Source organism: Colossoma macropomum, unplaced genomic scaffold, assembly GCF_904425465.1.
Source record: "Colossoma macropomum unplaced genomic scaffold, Colossoma_macropomum, whole genome shotgun sequence".
In the NCBI taxonomy this organism is placed as follows: Eukaryota; Metazoa; Chordata; class Actinopteri; order Characiformes; family Serrasalmidae; genus Colossoma; species Colossoma macropomum.
The window spans coordinates 20,778,827-20,793,786 of record NW_023494789.1 but is presented as its reverse complement, the minus strand read 5'-3'; the positions used below and the strand labels follow the sequence as shown (position 1 = coordinate 20,793,786).

Genomic DNA, 14,960 nt, shown 5'->3' with positions numbered 1-14,960 from the left:
GAGTTTTGGAAACAGGGCAGCAAGAAGGTATTTACAATTTGCATAATTATGCATATTCATAGATTTTTGCATTCTTAATAAGTGTTGTGGTTTATGGATGCTCATATGCCATTTGTAGTAGTTTGTTTTGAGTGTCAGGGGGAGAATGAATTAGTGGAGTAAGACAATTCAAGACCATTCAAAATATCCCAGATGAAGTGTGCAGCAGAAGAGACAGAAAAAACTGGCGAAAAGTGATATTCTTGAATTGGAAAACAGTGCTTTTACAGATACCCAAACTGCTTAAGAAGACATCGGAAAGAAAACTCACCTTTCTGGTTTGAGGCGTGGACTACACTGCTGTTTAAATCTAACTCTCTGCCTGTGGCAGGGCAGAGCGAGAAAAACGTGCATCCTTTCACCTGTCACTCACTGCGGATCCTCCGAAAGAGGTGAGTGGGATCAGTAAAGGGAGCTCTATTACATTTTAAGTATCTATTGAATGCCTTCAAATGTTTATCTGTATTTGTATACCACTGCTGTCATAAGACAACCTCATAACTCCAAAATGGCAACTTTATAGGAGACATTCTTAGCTTAATTCCAAGTAATTTTGTACTATTTGGTGTGGTTTGAGTTATGAGTTTTTAACACAGCAGCAGTCAACTGGTTGTTGTTTTGTATATATTCTCATATTTTGAGTAGTTTATACTCTGATATACTCTCAAATATTCATGCTTACTTTCAAATAGTTTTACATGAGCTGGATTAGCATGAGCCACTTGTCTGTGCTTAACGGCTTTGATGTCACAAGATACAATTTTAGACATTGTCTCAAGGCTTTATAAGAAATGAAAAGTTGAAAAAGGCAAAGTTTGGGTAGGCTCATTTGAAAGTGCTATACCAGATCGTTTTTTGCTTCTCAGCTAACTGAAAATGGAAAAGAACAATTAAGTAATATTTTTTTTGTATTACAACTCTTGTGTTACTTACATTACAGTGTATAATAGCAATGCATAAAATGTGTCACAAAGAGTGAAAAGCCAGTTTATGTGCATTAGGCAAGTGTGTAAAGGCACTAATCGGTTGTAAATAGACAGACTAGGGTGGAATAATGTAGTCATCGAGGCATGTGCTAATTGGAAGAGGTGACGATAATTGTGCAGGTGTTTGTGTGGGTGGGTGTGTCTCCATGCGTCATAAGGACAGGTTGTTTCAGGTCAAACCCAGTGAAAACAGTGGAACAATGGGTGCGACAAGCATATAAACACCTGCAAATTGCCACAAAAAATGAATGGCATCAGGCTCATAAAACTTTCTCACACTTAACAAGCTAATATGCACAGAGACGTTGTACGTAAAAGAGTATATAATTGCAGCAAATAACAGAACCTATAATGGCTACAATATACAGTGACTAGAGCATTGACTGTCTGTTACTGCCCATTATTATTATATTTATTCTTCTTAATAGCTGACATTCATTTCATGTTTGTAGACAAAGAACGAGCACCCACCCAGTCGCACCTTCTACTCTCTTAAAGGGCCCATTATTGTACATTATTCTTCTATTTTCATTTATTATATATATATATATATATATTTGTTTTGATGTTTTGAGTGTCTGGGAGAATGAATTAGTGGAGTAAGACAATTCAAGATCTAAATGTAATGGTGTGCGCAATATCACAAAAACAGTTTCAAAACAGGCTGTTGCAGTTTATATGGACTTTTGTAGGGAGCAAACATAACGTTTCGAAACTTTAACACTCTGATTTAAAAAAAAGTGAGAAAAATTCAGTTTTCCATGACATGGGACCAAATAAAGGTGCTAAACATGGTTATTTGGAGGAATGTCATAGAACATTATGTTCCTTAAAAACTTCTAATGGATGTTACTTTAAAAAATAAAAAGAGTTTTAAACAAGTTTTAAGAACCTCTAAATAATGTATACTGTCAGAAATAAAGGAACTGTGCAGGTACATTTTTCATTCAGAGTACAAACAATGTAAACCTACCCTCAGAAGTACAACAGTGATTTCAAGGTCCAGTTGTGTACCTTCAATAGGTTTGTTCTCAGGGGATAGATATTTGTACTCTTTCATAGCTTACTGTTTTAAAACAGAACAATAAAATAAAAAGGGTGAAGACAAGATAGGGTGTGTGGATTCAGTACAACTTGGAAAAAATATAATTTCAATGGAATTCTCTAACTAAAGGTACTGAGGACAAACCCTGAGAGTTCTGCCTCAGTGACAATTTAGTACCTTCTTTTCTGATAGTGTGAAAATTCCTTGTCAATTTAAAACCATACGTTTGATAAAAATCATTTACGAATCTTTATTTTATATTGAAGTGCACAACTTTAATTAGGTGATTTAGTCAGTTACTGATAAAGCTGATCTGGAGGGCCACATGCAAATCTATACAATGAACATGTGCTATTTGGTCAGTTCACTCCACACTAGGGTCTAAAGCTTTCAGAAATGGTGGTCCAAAGCACAACCATTGTTACAAAATGTCTTCCGCATGTTGCATGCAATTAACATCAGACAGGTCCCCAAATCCTCATGTAATGCAGCTTTAACATAAAAAGATTTTATTCCAAACTATTTGGCACCATTTCTATTTATCCATTTGTCATACTTTTCACACAATGTAAAGGGCAGCTTGTATTCTCAAATGAAAAATGACAGCAATGATATGCATTTTAATATAGATATGTGGATATGCATTATACAGTTCACAGTGATCATATACAGTTGTATGCAAAAGTTTGAACACCCACAAATTTAAATATAGTGTTTTCAGCAAATTTTAGTGCAAATGTTGAGTTTAACATAACTTATCTTTGCTTAGAAAATCAAAAAAGTATGTAAATTGACTAGTGGCATCCAAACTCTGCATGCTGGTTAAAGTGGAAGCACTCTGAATCATGTTGCACCTTTTTGTTTTTATTTTTTCTCCAAATCGCTAAAACAGCAACAACTATAACACTGAGTTTTTTTTAAACAATGTAAGGATTAATATTGCATGATTGAGGAGGTGCATTTGAAACCCCACCCATGATGTAGTACTAAAACTGGTCTGTCTGCTGCAGTGATTAGTGTCTGAGGCTTTAGGCACATGTTTATTGCTGTTCTTGAAAGACAGACATGTAAAAACGAATTAACTGAACTGGAGACTAGAACTACATGTGAAAAAAGTAGTCAACCACATTTAGAGAATTACTGACTGAGGCTAGGCACCAAAATCTTTATTTGATCTCTTTTTAGGTGTAAATACATGCTAGGCATGTCAAAACATGTCCAGTGTGGACGGTGACAAAACCTGTAGTAACGTTATAGAACTAGTTTTATTCTCCTTAACAATCTTTGTCTTTACAGATTCAAATAATCACAGTTTCAAAATGTCCTCCAACAAAACACTTCAGTCTGGTAAGAATTTTTTTCTCTGTTTGTGTGCTTCACAATCTCTGCAGTAAATAAATTTTTTAAAATAACATTTTTTTCTGCAAATGTTAAATCACAATTACTTTATATTTGATGAACTTAAAAATAGAAAGAAAATAAAAGAGTACATTTTGGACACCCTTCCAGTTGTAAAGTCTCAGAACTTGAACTCTTCTAAGTATCTGATTGAGGATCTGATAATGTAGCTTAGTAATAGGGAATGAAGCAGGGGAAGGCAACTGTTCAAAAGGCATTAAGAAATGTCAGTTAAAGGGAACTGTGGAAGTCAAGGCAAGGCCTTAGCATGGAGGAGTCATCAGAGGTCAATGTATGATAAGAGCTATGGACCAATGATGTAATAGTGGAACTCTTTGGTCACAGTCACCAAAGGTATGTTTGGAGAAAAATGAGCTGCATTTGATGCAAAGAACACCTTGTCAAGTGTAAAGAATGGGGGTGGATTACGCTTTAGAGGTTGTGCGGCAGACATTGGCGCAGAAAACATTGCACGGGTAGATTGAAGAATGGATTCCACTAAAAATCAGCTAATTCTAGGAGCAAGTGTGAGACAGTCAAGAAACTGAAGCTGAAAAAAGGCTGGCATGGACAACAGGACAATGGTCCAAAACCACTTCTACAACAGGACAATGGCCCAAAACGGCCCCCACAGCTTCCTAACTTGAACATTTATTTCAATAGATTACATTTAGTGTTGTCCAAAGTGCTGTACAAGTAGATAAAAATAATAAAACAGAAAATACAATATAAATAATATATCAACATGAAAACGCACAGATGTGTGACAAATTAAAGGAAAAAAAAACATAAATTGTCTTAGTAAGTTGTTAGGCTAGCACAAGCTCCCAGAAAAGCTTCAGTGTGCCTTGACACAGATTCTACAAGTCTAGTAGCATATCCCCTCAACTGGAGTTTTTTTGATGATGGTAGTGGAGAACGCTGTCCAACACATGGTCCAAAAAGGGTTCATCTGGGTTGAGATCTGGTGGAAGAAGGCCATAGCATGTGATTTACATAATTTTGATAATAATCAAAGCATTTAGTGACCTTTTGATGGGGACATTGCCATCCCGGAAGAGGCCAATCCTATCAGGATAGAAATGTTTAGTCATAAGAAGAAAGTGATCAGTCAGAAAGAATTGATGCGCAGTGACCCTTCCTTCATATAGGGGACATATAGATCCAAACCATGCCAGCACAGCACTAAACATATTTTCAGCTTGGTTTATTTCTGCCTCTTTCGTAGATCTAAATGCAGTCACCGTTCCTATTGAAACACTGGTCAGTTGAGCAGTCTCAGCTACTGCCATCTGTGCACCAATAATGAACCCCTTTTCCTCTTGCCATCTTGATCTAAAGTCAAGGCCAACTGGGCCTGCTTTGCATTTTTGTACATGCCAGAGCATGGTAAGATGTTAATTGCTTTATTGTAGCACATCTGGAAGCATCTCCACTCGTTATGTTTCGCTACTCATTTATTCAGCTTTTTCATTTAATTTGTCATCTGTCTGCTGTTACTTCTCAGTCCTGTATATTTGCCCTATATTTGAGAACTGTCTGAATGTATTTGGGAATCTGTGTGTGTGTGTGTTAATGTGTGTTTGGGTGAAAAGTGTGGATTTATCATCATGTACTACTCTGCAGGTGTGCGTCCCAGTCAGGCAATCAAAGACACTACCAAACGAAGAACAGGTCTACTAAAAGACAACAGCTGGATTAAAAGAGACAGAGAGGAGGACGAACCAGTGGAGTAAGACACAATCCAGACACACACATACACAATCATTCAGCCATCACACATACTTACAACTAAGATATAATTTGGATTTGCAGTGTGGATCCCAACTATGGCAGAGGTGTCCTCCTCAAAACTCAGAACAACAGTCAAAGGTAGATTAAAAAAAACATACAGTACTAAAGTAAATAGCTTGTACTTAATGGCTGCTTAGATTGGTAATGAAAGAATATGAATTTTATGGCTTTAATGAAATAAAATGACTCTCTGGCTCTTGCACAGAACCAAATTACTACTGCTACAGTACTAAATTATACTGTAGAAAAATTGTTAAACCTCCCTGAGGTGGCAGATTTGTCTTCTTGTTATCTGTGTATTTCTACCACAGCAAGCCAGCAGAGGCCACCCTGATCAACCCAGTGTCCCCAAGTGCCTCCGTCAACTCCCTCACTAAGAAGTATGTTCCCTCATTACAATTACAGACTGAAAGGCTGTAGTGTTAGTCACGTCTGACGCGTCATTGAAAGTCATGTTGTCTTTTTTCTGTAATTTTCATCTTGGCAGATTTAATGTGAGTCAGGAGTTGCCAGATAAAGGTTGGCCTGGTATTCATACAGTAGCCTACTCATTTATGAAGCTCTCTATAGGTTCATTTCCTGTCAACACACTTTAGCCTTGGCAGGTCATGTTATGGATTTCCTTGAAAAAAAATATTTAGAAACTTAAATTTACTTCATGCAACTATTTAAAATTCTTTTTTTAAAACTTTATTGCCATTAACACACACTGACTGGCAATTAACATATAACAAATTCACCTTGAGATAGGGGCTTCCCTTAACATACATGTTGCAGGCCCCCATGCTTTTTTAAGAGGTAATATATTCTTCTATTACCTGCTGTTGTTTGATCTATTATGTACAGAATCTCTTGCAGAGGCAGCCGCTAATTGTCCTGCCATGACCCTGTATTCTGTACTCCTAAAGTCTTCACGTTTTCTCTACATTCTCTCCTTGTAAATGTTTTTCATGTTTAATGTATTCTGTTTTCTTCTACTTAAGCACTACCACAACCCCAAAAAGCTCTGTGACTGTTGCCACCAGTCCGACTACAGCCACCCCAAACAAACCTCCAGTCCCTGCCAAGTAAGAGCTTACAGTAAAGCACAAAAATCTCAAAAAGCACCCATCTGCTTGTGGCCCTGCTATTGCTTATATGTTTTTGCTATAGGAATCCCACGCTTACGACGACCTCTAAAAGTTTTACAGCTCGGGTGTTCTCAGGTGCCAATTCGAGCGAGAAAGCGTAAGTGAAATAACATTGAAGTTCCAATTTTGCTCCCATATGTGAACTCATTTAACTCCTTACATGGCCCCCTTACATACAGGATAGCTCAACCCGTTTGCATTGAAGTCCCTGAATAATAAATTATACAGAATGCAAATTCTATACTATCTATGATTTGCTCTGCAGTTTGTTTATCTTTGTTCTGATATTGTCTTATTTGTCTTGTTGGCCAAAGATTAACCCCTGTTAAAAGATCCATGGATGAGAAGTCTCCAGTGTCAAAGGAGCCACCTAAAGATGTCACCAATGGGTTGGTCTTACTGAGTTGAAAATAAGCCAGTCCACTCTATTGACTTCTCATTTATATAGACATAGAGGAGATATCAAAAGAGTGGTTTGATTTCCCAAGTTAGTTTGTTTTGTCATTTATTTTCATGTGAAAAGAATAGCTACTAAGACTGAATTTACTCATCTTTTCTCGCAGTAACAACAGTGCCCCTCTATCACCAGCACCGTCAGCTAAAGCTGTTACCTCTCCTATGTAAGTCTTCTCTCATGGCAGAACAAATGATTCTGCAGTGGAATCAGTAAAACAGTGCATAATTCTGTTGTTTTGTGACAGCACTAAGAGTGAAATCAAACCCTCTATGCCACAATCAACTACAGTTACCTCAACCAGGTAAGAAACTTCACCTGATTATGTTCAACTAAGACCGATTCAGCGCTACGATACACATGATCTACCTATCTGGTGGAAACGTGTAATTGCATGTAATGTGCAGAACATAATATTTTGTAATGTTGATTGTGCTATAGATTTCTTCTCTGCGCAGATGAATCTGATGATTGTCTTTTTGCTTGATAAAATCAAGCACATAGCAGTGCAATCTCTAAATACAAACACTGGCTGTACAACAGGTCATACTAAGAAAATGCTCAATGACTTTAAATGTGGCAAAGTAGGATACTTTCTTTGCCACAAGTCTGTTTGTGAAATTTCTGTCCTGCTAAACCTGCCCCGGTCAACTGTGAGTGCTATTATTGCTTAGCCCACTGGATTCGGGAGCAGTGGAAACGTGTTGTCTGGAGTAATGAATCACGCTTCACTATGTGGCAGTCTGATGGATGAATCTAGGTTTGACAAGTCCAGGAGAACACTACCTACCAGCATGCACAGTGCCAACAGTAAAGTTTGGTGGAGGAGGGATAATGGGATGTTTTTTAGGATTTGGGCTTGGCCCCTTAGTTCCACTGAAGGGTAATGTTCATGCTACAGCATACAGAGACCTTACATACAAAGTTTGGTGGGATGGAGTTTTGCATGGACTGCACAGAGCCCTAAACATGTTTGGGATGAATTGGAATGTTGATTGCGAGCCAGACCTTCTCGTCCAACATCAGTACCTGACCTGAACAGATGTTCTTTTGACTGAATCAGCACAAATTCACTCATACAAACTCCAAAATATCATGGAAAGCCTTCCCGAACAGTGGAAGCTGTTATAGATGCAAGGGTGAGGGCAAGCTCATACAGGTGTGATGGTCTAATGTCCACATACTTTTGGCCGTATAGTGTATCTTCATCAGTATAATGTTGATTTTGTATTTGAGATCTAAACACTGAACTAGACCTTCTTTTTGAGACTGTGTGTGACCTTAATACAAAAAGATCTATGATGTGGTCCAAAAAAACCTCACAGAACTGTTCTCAAAGAGCTACAAGCAAAGGCATGACAGCATTAAATTACTAAATTATACCACAAAGAAAGAAAAATGTATGAATCATGAGATCATATCTGAATTTATACACACAGCAATGCTGCTTCAAAATCTAATACAACTATTACATCAACAACAAAATCAACTACCCCTGACCCAGCTGCGAGCAGTGGTAAAGCTCTCAGGTAAAAACTTAGATTACAAAAATGTATAATTATTTCCCACCGTTGGGATGTTTATTCATAACCTACCTAATAAAGACACGACCTACTATTGCTCATAATACATGTTCTTTTCCAGTAACACAATGGACATTCCTGCTGATATATTGATTCCTGCGCTGTCTCCCACTGTGTACACAAACCCTGTCAGGTGAGATTTATTTTCAAGGCGTATTGACACTGTATTGTCACTTTCACTTTCACTATTGTCATATTCACCTCAACATTAGGGGTGTTATTAGGCTAGTTTCAGGCCTTAGCCTCCCCAAAATATTTTCATATATTATATAATATATAATATAATTAAGCCACCCCAAACCAAAAAATGTACATTATTAGTTCACATCATCAATGTTATTTTTCATTGATTCTTCATTCTTCAACTGTGCCATCATGTCAAATTCACTATGTGTGTTTGTATGTGTATGTATGCATATTTGTGCTGTTAAATGTCACTATGACCATGTCACTTAGACTGTTAAACATCTAAGCGCAACTACAAAACAAAATCACACTCTGACTGGTTGCACAAACTGACACTGTACCAATCTGTAATCTGTGTATATGAAGAACATATTTAGTAGCTGCAGCTTCTCTAAGAGAGGAGATAGCATTCCTTTACTTTAATACCATTGTTTGATCTGCGATCTGTGTATAGATATAATATTCAAGTTGTACTAGATCCGCTCTTAATGAAAACTACGAAAAGGCAGATCTGCTCTGCTCCAACTTGACCACATAGACATGTTTTGATACATTTTCCACCTATTGCTACTCAAAAGGTTCATGATGAACAGACATTTTGGGAAGCATGCCCTCTGACACCCTTAGTAAAGGCTTAGCTCCTCCCATCCATAAATTTCTACCGCACCACTCTATTTACTGGGCAGATTCTGCGAGTGCACTATCTTGTACAACTAGAAGGGAGAACTTGTGTCACTGCACTAGTTGTCTGTTCCTTGTTGAATTGATTTACATTCGTTTTTGAATCTATGAATGATGTCGTACCGTCATACATTGCACTGTGTCTGTCAAACTGTATTCAGAATTCTGTATAAGAACAATACCAACAAGGTCATAGAAAACTTTGTTTTTATGTATTTCTGGGTAAAGCTGCATCATTTAAGCCTAAAGTAAGGACTGTTCAATAGGAATGTTCCTTACCTCTTCTGTTGGACAGGCCTAACCTTTAAGTTATCTGGCTAATTACCTTATGAAATGCTGGTTTGGAGTTCTTTGCCTACTTTTATTCATCAGGTACTTTCTGATGAAAGTTTTTTTTTTTAATTCTTTGGTTAATTACATCCTAGGGTTTATTATTCAGGGCTTATAATTACATGCAATACAGTGTAAACTGGGCAAGTTATTCCTAAGTTGTAGGAATGAGAAATGGATGTCTGGATGTGTTGGTGGGTTTATGGGGATAATACAAATCCGAACTTATTTACTTTAGCTTATGTATATTTTTGTCTTTGTCAGTCTAACAAAGACTGACTATGTCATGTCAGCAGAAAGCCTAACGTTGCTTAGATGACCTTTAATTTTGTCCCTTCTCAAAAAAGAAGATGAATCAATTATCTAATCAATTGTGTTCTTTTTTCTCTTAGCCCAAAAAGTTCTTCTGATACTCTGAGCTATAATTCATCTCAGCCAGTAAACACTGCCAGGTAAGAGAGTCATACAGAAAATAGATGATCTGCATAATTACATGCAATCACTTTTCAGCTTGTTGGAAACACCTACCTTATACTTTATACTTATACTCTATACTAAACTTTTTATACAGTACTGAACAAAAGTCAGAGAAAGGGGGGTGGCCCCTTTTCATTTATTTAATTTTCAATCAAACAGGCTGTCCAATAGGAATGTCCCTTACCTCTTCACCAATTGGATAAGATTAATTTTGGGTTTCAGTTATCTGACTAACTACCTTATGAAACTGGTTTGGTGTTCTTTGTCTACGTGTATTCGTCAGGTTCTTTATGATGACAGTTTTTTAAAATTCCTCAGCTTGTTACATCCTAACGCATATTATTTAGAGCTTAATTACTTGTAGCATGTCTGTTGCTTAGTTACATGGAAAGCTATGCAAACTGACCAAGAGTTACAGCAGTGAGGAATGGAAGCCTGGACCTGTCAGTGGGTCCTGGCCATTTAATGATTTAATACAAATCCAAACCTACTATTTGCTTTTGTTAGTCTAGTCAAAGATAGACTATGCCATGTCAGTATAGAGTTCTTTAAATTATTATGTCATTAATATGTGTAAATATTATTTATTATCATGCATTGACTATAGCCATATTAGCACAAGTCTAAAATATTGTTTCAAATGCCTTTAGTTCAGACTCTACTCAAAAAATGAAGGAGACAAATCAATAATCTAATCAGTCTCTTTCTTTATCATGTAGTCCAAAAATCCTCTCTGATTCTCTGAGCTATACTTCATCTCAGCCAGCAAACACTACCAGGTAAGGGAGTCATACCGAAATTCCATTCCATTACCAGCAAAATAACTAAATATGTTTTCTATATTTTGACATAATGATATACATTCACCGTTCTCTAATAGAAACATCTACCTTGTACTTCCATTCATTGGCCAATTTATTAGCTCCATTTACTTTTTAGGGCCATGACAAAGTATGCATTTACAGACTGTATCCAATCTGTTGCTGAGGAATTTGTAAGCTATCCTCTACTCATTTATCATTGGTCAATTTCTGACCACAGGGCCACTGTTGATCAGATATTATTCACAGCAGTGACACTGACATGATAGTGATTTGATGGCGGGTGAGGCGCTGGTACGAGTGTATCAGGCACAGTGATGTCAATGCTAAGCTGGGAGCAGTCTGCACTCCAAAAATGTCCAGCTGAGAGTGGCTCTGTCAGAAATTGCATGAAAGGTATTCAACTCCTGCCTTAGAGGAGTGGTGTCCAGCACAATTTGTTGATTTTCATGCTGAAATCTCCAGATTGAACTTGTCTTGTTAAGTGACAAGTTTAGTTGGTGTGTTTAAGTAGAGAGCTTGATCAGGTGTGGGCAGTAGGTTGAAATACGCTGAGCTAGAGCATGGCTAACAAAAATTGTGCATGACAACAAATGGGTTACATTATCTAAGTGCACACCATCAAAGTTGACCTACAGGATGGTTGTTTCTAATAAAATGTTTAATTATTTTATCTGTATTCCTGATTTTTTACAGTACAACGCTCAGAACAAGTGTCAAACAGAGTCCAACGACATCCCAAACTCTGCCCTCACTTTCTGTGAATTCACCACCACTCACACAGTTGTCAACCAGGTCAGTTAGGCATATTCCCAGAAGAACAGTCTCCTGCAAAATGTAAAGTGAAAATCATTTAACAAACCATCTACTGTTAAGTCTAACCTGATAGTGGTGTCCATCCAACAGGATCGTGGGCAAAAGGGATCTTTGCTCATTCTGTGGTAAAAACATTTCTGGAGGAGAGAGGATGATTTTGGATGACCTTCAGATTTTCAGTCACACATCCTGCTTCAAGGTACATTTAGAAGATGAACGCGTCAGAGACCGGTTTTGTTGTGAAAGATGATGAGTCTAGTTTAAACTGAGAATGCAAGAGTTGGAAAGGGCACTACTCCTTCAGTAAGCACACTGTCTTGACTCAAGTCAAAGAGGCCTCTTCCAGTACGACTTTATGCAGCAGGCCTCACAGAGCTGCTGTTTCTGCTAAACAAATACCAGTATGACCCAAAGTGCCCCACCCCCTCACCTATATATGGACCATTGTACTGAGTTAGTTCAAACTGCGGTCTCACAGTAAAAAACTATTAAAAAAACATTTAAGCATTTAGATCGTAGATATTTACATCGAATATGCTATGATCTGTTTCAGCTCAAGGCATTATTTAAAATAGTTAATTATATACAATATCATATATAAGTTACTTCCTATTGGAAGGTGTCTATCCCAAAACCCCTAAATTTCAACTTGTGAAAATAATATTTAATTTTTTTGTAATTTTTTTGTTTTTATAAAGATCTTTTGAAAATGAAGTTGAAAGATTTAGACAGTTTCATTTCATGAAAATTTTATTTCATTTCAATCTCATCTCATTTCTTGTCAGTACCAAAACACAAAGAGTTTTAGTTTATAAGCGAAGCCTTTTTAGCCACACTCCTGCATTTTAGAGCAGGAAGTGAGACTGCATCCCTGTTAGATTCCATTGTTTTGGAATAAATTTGTCCCAAAGTCTGAAAATCAGTGTGTAATCAGTGTGTTCTTCACAGCCTCTCTGTCCCCTACACTTTTCTCCTCTGATTTCCTTTATTCTTTCTTCTTTGTACTCTCTATCCCCTCCATCTCTCTGTTCTACCCACCCACTCACTCCTCTCTCTCATTTGCACACATTATATTTATAAGGAATTCGGCTTCAGCTGGATCTCATATATTATTCTGATTTGGTCTCAATTCTTTTTGGGCTACAGTTTCTGCTCATTTTCTTCAAAGCTGAATCCTAATGCATCTAAAAATATTGCACAGCTCCTTTGGGAGTGAAAACAAGTTTAAAGGAACATTTAAAATAAAGAGATAAAGGACAGAAACTGTCACATATGCCTCTGTGTCCTTTCATTTCACAGTGTGAGCTATGCTGTCGTTCTCTGGGGAATCTGGAGGCAGGCGCCACTCTGTGGGTGCACAGAGAAAAGGTGAACTGTGAAAACTGCTACAAGAAGACCAAAGGTAACACCTCACTCTCAAACACGCAGTCAGTCACATCTTTTATTACGTAAGCATTCATACATACTAGGGATGCACTGATAGCACTTGGGTCGGCCGATACAGAGTACTGATGCTAACTCTAGCTAACCTAACTAGCTTATAACTAGCTTATAAGACCTGATAATTACACAGTTTCACCAGCCACTTCATTAAGAACGTCAACCTTGTATTTACATTCATTGACCATTTTATTAGCTCCACTTATCGTATAAGTGCAGTTTGTAGTTCTACAATTACAAGCTGTAGTCCATCTTTTTCTTTCTTCTTTTTCAACTGTAGTCCATGCTTTACTTTGTTTGCCCCCTTTTACCCTGTTCTTCAATGGTCAGGACCCCTACAGGACCACCACAGAGCAGGTTTATTTGGGTGGTGAATCATTCTCAGCACTGCAGTGACACTGATGTGATGGTGGTGTGTAGTGTGTTGTGCTGGTACAAGTGGATCAGACACAGCACTACTGCGTTACAGATTTTGCCATTAGCAAATCCTGCTTGTCAATCCCACAATGCCGATGTGGATACTGCGTTTAAGTGCCAGTATTGATGCCGATACCGATGTGCTATTGATATCAGTGCAACCCTAATAAATAAGTCAGCAAACACACATCATAGTCTCTCATTATCTCTTTTTCAGATCACTGGTTTCACTGAAGATACGGAGACAGCGTTGGAACCTTGCAAAAAAAAGAAAGCTACATACCAAACTGCTGGATTCAAATCCAAAATCATTTAATATCTTTGGTAGCAAGTACACGGTGTTTTTCTTTGACATGTTTACAGGGGAAAAGGACATAGCGAGATTTGTACTGGAAAATATGATTGTGAGAAGTTAATGATTATGAGCATGAGAGAAAAAAGATACATATGGTTTACTTTCTCTAATATTTCATGTGATATAAACAGAACTTGCAAAAAAATGTCTTTGGTAAATGTTTAACAGTGGTGTAATAAAGAACTTCTATTTCTTCAACATGTAAAAAGTTTTTATTTGGTTCTTTCTCAAATGACCTATGGATTTATGAATGCGCTGTCCTGGATCTGCCTTTACAGTTGTTGCGCCATCAAACCAGCAGAGCTCCAGCACAGGGCAGTTGATGTTTGCTCTAATGGACATTATTACCTTTCAAGATCCACAGTGAAACACTCTCAAATATGCAATATATTTCACACAAATGTAATGTACTGAAAACAGGATGAACCCTCACAAATTGGAAGATTTGCATTTTTGACCTGAAATAAAACATTTGACTTAAGTTCCTACAGTATATTACATCTAAACTGTAATGAATTATATAAAACATGCTTAGAAACACATTATATGTATTCTTAATCAATACTGCTCTACATGCAAGGGCATGTTGTTTTTAACAACTTGTTAAACTTTTTAATAAAACTTGTGACTTTGTGTGTAAACCTGAGTAATAAAAACCATTAAACTGGATAATATTTTTAAATATTCTGTGAAAGAAGGCGATAAAGTAAAGTAACAGTACATTGTACATTCTCCATACCTTTTTTATTCGAAGAAGCAAATGGTTTGCTAGTACAGTAAGTTTCACTTGTCATGATTGATTAAAAAAAGTTAGAATGCTTATAAATAGGTAGAATAATCTGACAGTAATCTTCTTGTACTCTCATCTTGAGAAATATGTCATCTGCTTTTTACATTCCAGAGAAACCCATTTTTCCACTGTAATTACCGACAATTAGCGCTCTCGTTAGCAGTTCTTCATCTCAACGCCAGAGGTCGCGCTGGTCAGCGGCGCAGTGGTGGGCGTGG

At 37.3% G+C, this 14,960-nt stretch overlaps 1 protein-coding gene across 1 annotated transcript; it reads left to right on the top strand.

Moving 5' to 3' along the window:
* The first annotated feature begins 337 nt into the window (after positions 1-337).
* Positions 338-14,152, top strand: LOC118808097 (cell wall protein DAN4). The gene is made up of 18 exons (XM_036570507.1): positions 338-431; positions 3,367-3,417; positions 5,095-5,200; positions 5,284-5,340; positions 5,574-5,642; positions 6,246-6,329; positions 6,415-6,489; positions 6,707-6,781; positions 6,956-7,012; positions 7,094-7,150; positions 8,286-8,375; positions 8,491-8,562; positions 10,019-10,078; positions 10,823-10,882; positions 11,621-11,719; positions 11,831-11,939; positions 13,040-13,142; positions 13,815-14,152. Exons 2-18 carry the CDS (start codon positions 3,390-3,392, stop codon positions 13,829-13,831), a joined length of 1,218 nt encoding a protein of 405 aa, XP_036426400.1. The 5' UTR covers positions 338-431; positions 3,367-3,389; the 3' UTR covers positions 13,832-14,152.
* Positions 14,153-14,960: the final 808 nt, after the last annotated feature.

Excerpts from the sequence above, each read along its gene's own strand:
- LOC118808097 (XM_036570507.1), top strand. The coding sequence starts at position 3,390 with ATGTCCTCCAACAAAACACTTCAGTCTG. Across the intron at positions 5,201-5,283 it reads GAGGAGGACGAACCAGTGGA|TGTGGATCCCAACTATGGCA; the intron begins GTAAGACACAAT and ends TTGGATTTGCAG. Across the intron at positions 6,490-6,706 it reads GCCAATTCGAGCGAGAAAGC|ATTAACCCCTGTTAAAAGAT; the intron begins GTAAGTGAAATA and ends TGTTGGCCAAAG.